The 9,775-nt window shown below is 46.4% G+C and overlaps 1 protein-coding gene across 1 annotated transcript; it reads left to right on the top strand.

Moving 5' to 3' along the window:
• The first annotated feature begins 2,041 nt into the window (after positions 1 to 2,041).
• LOC111869500 lies at positions 2,042 to 9,231 on the top strand. Its single transcript, XM_023861073.2, is given in 2 exon segments — positions 2,042 to 5,408; positions 5,411 to 9,231. Coding segments are annotated over 2 exon segments (5,712 nt in total). The 5' UTR covers positions 2,042 to 3,479; the 3' UTR covers positions 9,194 to 9,231.
• Positions 9,232 to 9,775: the final 544 nt, after the last annotated feature.

Below are 9,775 nucleotides of genomic sequence, written 5' to 3'. Positions count from 1 at the left end.
TCACCTATCATCTGGGGCTGGTTCAATAGGCCAGAAGTGGCCGCAGTACAACGAACTTAGTCCCACCCCACTAGCAATAAAAAAATACCTCCAAAGTACGAGTACAAGAGGTAGGTGAGAAATAAACAGAACAGGCCGCTTAGGAGGTCTCGGAGTATGTTGTAGGGTCTTTAATGAACAGGGTGTGGGGTGTGAACTGCATTCATCTGCTTCTGCATGGAGTTCAGTGGCGGGCTCTTATTAATATAGCAAGAAAAGACGGGTAATGCCTTGACCAGATTAGCCATGATTATATAGCTCCTCGAGAAGAATTTATTAAGTACTTCTGGACCAACTGTATTTTAAGCTTGTAATTAAATTCAGTCCTTATTCCCTGTAGCATTCATTTTCTTACATTTACAGTCACCGTCTTCTACTAAATTCTGTGCAAAAAGCTCACTCAGTTTCACACATCACTACTGCAATTGAAAGGCTCAGATTTAAGTATATACATATATATTGACGGAATATGACCATGTGCTGGGCAACAGTACACTAACCACATTCCCGTAGTAACGCAGGCAACAAAGAACATCGGTTGCTTTGTAGCGAACTTTTCAATAAGCACGTTTTCGTGACGAAGGAATTTCCACAGATACGAACTAGCCTGTATAAGGAGCCGTGGAGGCTATTCAAGATTCATTCGTGAGAAATCTTTCTTCAAGGCAGTTCAGGTTGTGAGCAGGAATTCTTCGTTCGTCATTCATCACAGTGGAAGAGCAGACGCTCATGTTTCAGCAAGGAATGGAGCGAGTCGCTGTCAACCACTGATTGTGAGCTGTTATACCAAAAAAAAAAAAAATAATAAATCCGTGATTTCAGTCAGCAAGCGAACCATACCGACCGCCTCTGTGGGCTAGTGGTCAGCGTTTCGGGCTACAGATCCAGAGGTACCGGGTTCGATTTCCGGCGCCGCCAGATTTTTTCGGAGAAGTAGTGGGTCTAGAACGGGATCCATTCAGCCTCGTGATGATAATTGAGGAGCTATTTCAAGGAAATAGCGGCTCCGGTCTAGAAAACCGAAATTAACGGCCGTGAGGATTCGTTGCGCTGACCACGCGACACCCTCTATCCGCAGAAGTTGGCACTAAACTTCGCCGACAAGCGGCGGTCGCTCAGTCGGTCAGTGAGCTGTTATATGTGACTAATTGTGATTGATGCGTTCAATAAATCGAGGCATCAGATCTAGAACCCATTATTATTAGTCACGGTAACATCTTATACGTGACTACATGTACAATAGCAGAAGTAAGAGTTCAATTTCGAAAGCCTCTTCGTAAAAAGCTAAGAGTAAATCCTGAAACCATGACGGATTAGTTCCCTTTAAAACATTTTTTATTTATGGTAACTATCTCTTTGGGAAGTAACTTTGTTCAGACTAACGTCAATGGAATTCGAGCCTACGATTTACCGTATTTGAATCTCAATTAAACTATAATGGAGAATTAACTTCCAGTTAATTTGCACATTCCCTACACAGCAACAAAATTAGATTTGTATTATCAGCTTATGCCAGGCACAAGGTATTTACTGCCTGAACCAACTAGGATTGTGATTCGAACTTCATTTCTCTGTAATATGATTACGGACAGAACTGGAAATAGGGGGGGTCATTTGGTTTTAGAACTTTTCAATATTCATCCGCGCAGACGTGGAACTACGAAGTTAGGATTTTGGCAACAAAAACAATAATTACTTTCTCTCGAAGGTTTTGCTAAGCCTTGTGAGGATTATCTAGGAGCTTTCCTACGGAAAACATTTGCACGTGTGGATGGTCTCAAGGACCTAGCAAACGGATAAGACTGCATTATCGATTCCAGTGGGCGGCAATAAAAACAGCTTGTAGGGTAGTCCGATTCTGCTTAGAACTTAACAGACATAGCGAAAACTGAATGCTGGAGCGAGCAATGTGAATTTTGTTGAAGGTTTCAGAAACAGCTTAACGTCTTAATTACGCCCCTTCAAACTTGAATTTATATGATTCTGTATTTCAGCTGTAACCGAACCATTGAAATACTTCCCCCCTTCTTTTTTTTAGTAGTTATAAAGTAGAATTGTAAGAATTACTAAGAAACAGGAAGACACAGTCAGAACAAACAGATAGACCGAACTTGTGTGGACAAAGACATCTGTTAGTTCTTGCGTCCAGGCCTTTGGTGTTGTTTCGAAAAGGGCAGAAATGATACTTCATGGAACCCCCACTGAGTTCTTTAGAAATTGAGCAGTTGACTTAGAACGACGAGCCTCTTTGAGAATTCGAGACGTGACAGTCATAAGTCAACAGTGGGAGGTCCAGGGGTTCCTTAGCGACCCTCATAAGTTACATTTTTGTCAGTTTTGCCGTTTGGGATTTTAAGCCGAAACTGCTTCTAAAACAATCGGTCATTGGCCGGAATCAAAATTTAAGCCTACTCCTCTTATTTGAATCCACCTATCCGAGAATTTAGGAGGAGAAGAGAGGAGGCGGATACAATCCAGTTAGGACCTTTGGCTCGGGAGAGAGTCCAGTTTAAGATTAAGAGTCGGCTACGAAACTTAGAACTTGGCGGAGGTAGAACCCGCGAATATAATCCAGTTTAAGATCAGGGAGTCTACTAAACACTTTCGAACGTGGCGGAGGTAAAACCCGCGAATATACTTGCGCGTTAAGATAAGTGATTTGAGCAGTGCAGCACCGGCGGCTTGGAAGCCGATACTACGTCTTATAGTGTTGATTTTTTACTCCGCGTGACTGTGAGAAACAATAAAGTGTTCCAGTGGCAAAGTACATTGTGTTGGTCAGAAGTGTTTCACCCTCCTTGTCCGAGCCTGGCCCTTAGCCGACCTGAGGAGAGAACTCATCGCCAGGAGCAAGCCAAACCCATCGCCAATTTCCACCCCACTCACGCCTTCCCTCCTTTAAATTGAATCGCAAACAACTAGGAGCTGTTTGCTGGCGCCCAAAATATCAGGTTCTAGGTTGAAATTCCAAACCCGTAATCAGCAACGGAAGGAGGAAACGGTGGAGTAGGAAGAAGCGGTGGAGCCTGGTCAAGCCGGAACCAGCCACGACCTAACAACTTCAACGGAGGCAGCACCAGGTAGGGCAGCCAAAGTGACCAGTGGCAACCACCTTGTGGGCAAGAAGCCTTCAAAGAGGGTGGGCGGTTACAGAGAGAGAAAGTGTGCCGCCCAACGGTGTTGGCCCGAGTAACGACGACGAAGAAAGGTCAGGGCGGTTAGAGAAAGTATGGCGCAGCCAACGTGACGGCCGACGTCTCAGCGAGGACAAGGGTACGAGGAGAGAAGCGCAACATAACGCACGACGCCAGAGGAAACAACTCCCGACAATTGGAACAAGAGTCAGGACGGACGGAGCTGCACACTACTAGTTCTACTGCTCCGACAGTTCACACGAGGTACACCGAACGCAACTACAAGGTCAGTTACGAAATTTTATAATGGCCAGCAGATCATTGAGGAGCCGTACTGTAGAGGCTCAAGAGGAGAATCAGGAGTTAGCGGCAGGGGAGCGAGACCCCGCAAACCCTCTTAGCTTAGTCAGCGCGAGTGAGACTCCAGGACAAGACACAATGCGACCTCAAGGAGCAGAATTAGGGACGCAGAGCCAAGCCAACCAAGTGTTAGAGAAAAGTGATTCCAACACACAAGCTTCTGTAGACAGTACCAATCAGCTACAGCAAATGTTGTTAGAGTTTTTCACAAGTGTTAGAGCAGATTTGAGTAGCCACCGAGAGGAAATTCAGGAAAGTGTTAGAGCAGATTTGAGTAGACACCGGGAGGATATTCAGGCGCAGTTCATTAGTGTCAAGGCTGATCTAAGTGCTAATCAAGAGAATGTGAGAGCCGAACTCCAGTCCAACCAAACTAAATTAGAACAGTTGCAGGAAAGTGTTCGGTCAGATATGAGCCAAGTTAGGTCTGACATACGAGCAGAAAATGAAAAGTTACTGCAAAGTTTCGAGGCTCAAACTCAGGAAATCAGGAAGGAATTAGATAGTAGGCTGGAATCCGAAGCCAGACGGGTCTCCCAGCTAGTTACGCAGGTGCAAACTGAAACCGCATCTGAATTTGCAGCAGTCAAGAGGCAGCTGCAGAGCATAGGTAACGAGTTCGACTCTAGGTTAGAACAGTCCAATACAAGCACCCAATTGGTAGTTAATGAACTTGCAGATCAGATGCAGGAGCACAGGTCTGAAGTGAGTAATCAGATGGTACGACAGAAAGAGAGCCTAGAAAATTTATCGCAGTCAACCACTCAGGAATTAGGAAGGAAATTTGAGATGGTAAACGCAAAGGTTTTGGCATTAGAGACTAAATTAAACGAAATGCCAGCCAGGCAAGCTTTAGCCACAGAGGCGCGAGTGGTAGTTCAGGACGCCGCATCTCTTTCCGCCGGACCAGCCAATGACCCTACGACGGAACCTGAAGTGACTGAAGCAAGCGGTGGATTGGTCGGTGAAACAGTCAGCTGCATTCACCAGCCAGCCCTCTGCAATACATTGTCTAGTGATAGCAGCATGAATGGGTGTGTAGTGCATGCCAACACAGAGAATGTATCCTTGTTGGGTTATCTAAGCAACTCAGAATTTCCCTTACCTCTTTACGATGACGCAAAAGAGACCAACCCCGTATTTCATCTACGGAGGTTGGATGAATTTATTAACTTTCGCAATGTGCCGAAACCCCTTCGTTTGGCAGTCGCATGCCGATCCATAGTGGGACACATAGGCAAGCAATGGGTAGAGGCTGTAATGCACAATGTGGCAGACTACGAGGCATTCAAGAAGGCATTCTTGAATACCTGGTGGTCGACTTCCAGGCAATCTCTTGTAAAGTGTACGCTCTATCAGGCGAAATATGATCGGAGATCAGGTTTGAGTCTGAGCGGACATTTTTTAAAACACGTGACCATGGCTTCGTACCTGGACCCAAGACCTTCGGATGGGGAGCTGATAGAAGCAATCAGGGCCCACTATCCGATAGGGGTGCAACGAGCCATGCTCACCAACCAGATGCAAACAATCGAGCAAGCCCTGGATCTTCTCAAAAGAGTGGAGCTGATGGAACAGTCCGAGAATTATCCGAGACCTCCCATGCAACCCCACAATTCGAACCCTAACAGGCCAGGGAACAATCCGCACAGAAGTGACCCCAGAGGCCAAAACCAGGCTCAGGTGCGCCAGGTGCAATTCTTTCCGTCACGGAACCGTTCGAACCGGAACCGGAGACGTAATCGCCGTAATTACCAGTCAGAGAGAGGCGGAGAACCCCCAGAGGGAAGCTCCGGCCCTCTTAACCCCAATGCAACCCCGTACCAGGGAAGACAAGAGCAAAACAATCACAGCGATAACCATTCGGGAAACCGATAACTGGAGTTATTGAGGACCGAATGGCTCCCGTTGTGAGATCCCACGTATTTCTAGGTCCGCTCAAGGCATCCCAAATGGCAGGCGAACCCAGTTGTGAAGGCGAGTCTGACTCGGAAACTCAAGATAGCTACTTAGAGCAGGTGACTACGGGTGGAGTAGTACTGTTCATTAATGAGGCAAATTTAGAAAACAGTCCTCAGGTCGAAGTTCAAGTGTTGAACAAAATTAAATTCACAGCCATTCTAGATTCTGGCAGTGAGGTTAATCTCCTATCAGAACGAATTTATGAGGAGCTAACTGAAACAGGTGTAAAAGTTCCTACCCTACCAGTTGAAGGAGTGGTTCTCGTAACAGCGTTCGGCAGACGAAGCAAACGGATACGTCGGCAGGCTTTACTCGAATTTTCGATAGGCCAAGATGTGTTCGAGACCATCTTTTTAGTTTCACCCCAGTTGAATAATGACGCCATTTTCGGTTGTCAATTCCTGAAGGAGCATGGAGTTATCATCGACTTCAACTCAGGAAAGTTCACGTATGTCCGCAACGGAACAACAAGAGAGTGGACGTTTGCCACCAGGGCAGCATCGCAAGGCGCTTGCAATAATGACAGTGGAGAGTTTAAAGAATCTTCCAACACTGTATCCATGTTAGCAGGTCAGCGACCCAAACCCCAAACAGCTGACTGTGCAGACCCACCTTCCCATTCCAGAGCAGCTGAATACTGCAATGGATCCCTACCTCACCCCACCGCATACGGCAGAGTGGCGACCAACGGCATTAGACTCGGTCTTCGGATCGACAAAGGACCACTTGACCCAGACAGGAACCAGGAGTTCCCGGACCCTGACGCAAAGCGCGATCAGTTGTGCCCCAATGGAGAGTGTGTCCTAGCGAGTGTGGCAGCTTGCATAAGTAGCCCCCGCAGCAGAGTTCCTGCTAGTCTGAATGCCAGCCCTACTTATGAGTTAGAAGTCAACTCAGTAGAGACAGCCCTGCCACATGGCCAACCCATCCCCAACCCAAAACCCAGTTTCCCAGAACCCCGGTCATTACAAGCAGCCGATCTACACTCCTTAGTAGAGCAAGTGACTGATTTGTCCACAGCTGAACGAAGTGATCTATACCAGGTTCTATTCCGGTATAGAGAGCACATGACAACGCGACCTGGGAAGTGCAAGCTTTTCATCTACAAATTCCAGGTAGATACCGACCGCCCAATAGTAGGTCATTCGAGGCCAATTCCGTTTGCCCTCCGACCAGCTGTTAGAGAACAAATCCGGCAGATGCTAGTCGACGACATTATTGAGCATAGCAATTCCCCGATTCTCAACCCATTAACCGTGGTAAGTAAAGAAGGAGGAGACATACGCATATGTGTTGATGCCCGGAGGGTGAATGAAGTCACCATCCCAGATCATGAGAGGACCCCTCCCATGAATGAGCTCTTACAAAGATTCCATGGGGCAAAATATTTCACGTCCCTTGACCTGAGTTCAGCTTATTTACAGATAGAGCTACACGAAGACTCTAGAAAATACACGGCTTTCATGTCCGAATCCACCGTGTATCAGTACAAAAGAGTTCCATATGGGTTCAGAAATTCATTACCCGCATTCGTACGTGCCATAAAGGTAACGCTGGGAACGGATCTGGAGAACGTGGTATCCTACGTTGACGACATTCTGATACATTCCCCTACCATGAAAGATCACCTAAGACATCTTGATACCGTACTCGGTAAATTAACGAAGGCAGGCTTCACGATCAACGCCAAAAAGTGTCGCTTCTGCAAAGACGAGGTTAGGTTTTTGGGACACCGTATAGATAGGACCGGTGTATCCGCTGACCCGGATAGGGTACAGTCCATCCTCAACTATCCAGCACCGAGAAACAGTAAACAGCTGAGGCAGTTTCTCGGAACCTGTAATTTTCATAGCAGATTCATCATAGGCTATGCAAATTACGTCGCACCGCTAACGCCGCTATTGAGGCTAGGTGTGAAGTGGTCGTGGACAGATGAAGCACAGGATGCATTCCTGCGCCTGCGGCAGAGTTTTGCGCGCAGCATTCACCTGGTCCATCCACGTGATGACGCCCCGTATGCAATTTACACTGACGCCAGCAAGCTGGGGATAAGTTCAATACTAACCCAGGAAAGCGACTACGGTGAGACGTTGGTAGTGTCCACCGCATCCAGAGTGTTGAGCCCCGTAGAACGGAGGTACTCCACCTGTGAACAGGAGCTGCTTGCTGTAGTCTATGCGCTTCAGAAGTTCAGAATATATGTGATAGGTCATCCCATCACTGTATATTCCGATAACAAAGCATTATCGTTTCTGAAGAGGTGTAATTTGACATCTAGTCGAGTCACACGCTGGGTAATGCAGCTGCAGGAGTACGATTTGAAGATTGTACACATTAAAGGCAGCGATAACTTCTTTGCAGACATGCTGAGCCGCAACCCCATTGGGTTAAGCCAAGAGAGCCGCGACCAAGTGTTGAAGCCGAAAGAGTTATTCGTGGCAAGGGTAGACCTGGGAACTGACAGAACACTCATGAAAGAATTAGGCAATCTGTCAGAACACCAACTCGGTGATCCCGCTTTAAATAAAATACGGGAAGAACTGGAGAGCGACCCAGAGAAATTTTCGGGCAGGTACATGGTAAGAGACAGGATCCTGTTCTGCAAAAATGACAGGAGCCATCCCTATTGGAGAATTATGTTACCCAGACAGCTAGAAGACCGAGTGATTCGGTATGTACATACGCTATTGGGACATCAAGGTACCGATAAGTGTATGTTGCAAATAGCACACACTTTCCACCTAAAGTCATTAGGAAGAAAGGTGCGGAAGTTCGTGGCACACTGCGACATCTGTCAACGTGTGAAACATCCCAATAGGTCCTATGAGATTGAAAGAGTATCTCATCTCCCCACCAGGCCAGGAGAGCTATTAACGATAGACCTCTATGGACCTCTACCTACAGGTCGTGGTGGAGTGAAATACCTGTTGGTATGTCTGGAATTCTTCTCCAAACATGTAACTCTATACCCACTAAAGGCAGCCACAACTAGGAGCTGTTTAAGGAAGCTCAGGGAGCACTATTTCCAAAGTGTTATCAAACCTGAGACCATTTTGTCTGACCACGGATCGCAATTTGCGAGTCCTGCATGGCGGAAAGCACTGACCGATTTGGGCATTCAGTGTAGATACTCTCCTATTCGACACCCGGAAAGTAATCCGACAGAGCGGATTATGCGCGAACTTGGAAAATACTTTCGAATCTACTGCCACGAGACGCACAAAAAATGGCCAGAACTCGTGCCATATATAGAGAACTGGTTGAATTCTTCTGTTAGCCAGTCTACAGGTTATACTCCTGTAGAACTGCTCGATGGAAATCCGAGGCCGGATATCTTCCGAAAGATACTGAAAAAGAGTGCAGACCAGTTACCCCGGGAAGATGTCTTATCTGACAAAATTCTAAAAGCCTATGCTCAGATGAAACTAAAAGCAGATCAGCGAAACAAACGACGGAAAACTGGCAAGACTAAGTGGCAGCCTAGTCTTCAGGCGCTAGTGCTAGTAAAGTGCCAACCTGTATCGGATGCAGTGCAAGGCCTTACTTCTAAATTTCAAAGACCGTTCGAGGGACCATTCGTGGTTCATCGAAGAGTAAACCCCTCCATCTTCGAACTGGCAGATTCAAAAGGCAGGATTAGAGGACTCTTCAACCTAAAACATCTGAAACCCTACCTCGAGGAAAACCTCGAATCCTAGACCCCACAGACAGGACTGAAAGTGGATCCTCGAAAAAAGAGAGAAAAAAAGTGGAAAAGTCGTTGAAATTTCGAAATTTTTAAATGATATCTACTACTATAGAGAAATTTCAAACGAAGTGCATGGGTGGATTGCAGCCTACCAACCCTTTCAGAAATTTTAATCCACGAAGGGCACTAATTGATTCCAAGGAGGGTAACCCAACAAGAGAGACAGAGAGCGATTGTAGGAGAAACTGGTAGCAAAGAGACCATTGTGCAGTAAGAGAGAGAGATATTTCATTGTTTACATTAGGTTTAAAGAGCCAGTCACACACGAATTCAGGAGGGTCAGTCACTGAAGGAAAGTGAGAGAGGACAATGTCTGAGAGAGACAGAGAGAATTCGATGTTACAAGTGAAGTGCAGTGTTGGTGAACCATAAACCCCCCCCCCTCCGGAAAAAGTGAAATTTTCTTGACGCAAGTGAATGGTCAGAGAATGAAGGACACGGAGAGACAGAGAAAAAATGTCATGTGACAGTTCAATTTTGTAAGTGTTGTTATAGTCCATAAGTAAGAAACTAGAATAAGGTTTAGCAAGGA

The sequence above is a fragment of the Cryptotermes secundus genome, unplaced genomic scaffold (genome assembly GCF_002891405.2).
Source record: "Cryptotermes secundus unplaced genomic scaffold, Csec_1.0 scaffold2399, whole genome shotgun sequence".
NCBI classification, from domain to species: domain Eukaryota; kingdom Metazoa; phylum Arthropoda; class Insecta; order Blattodea; family Kalotermitidae; genus Cryptotermes; species Cryptotermes secundus.
The sequence above is the reverse complement of the archived record's forward strand: the minus strand, read 5'-3'. Positions and strand labels throughout refer to the sequence as shown.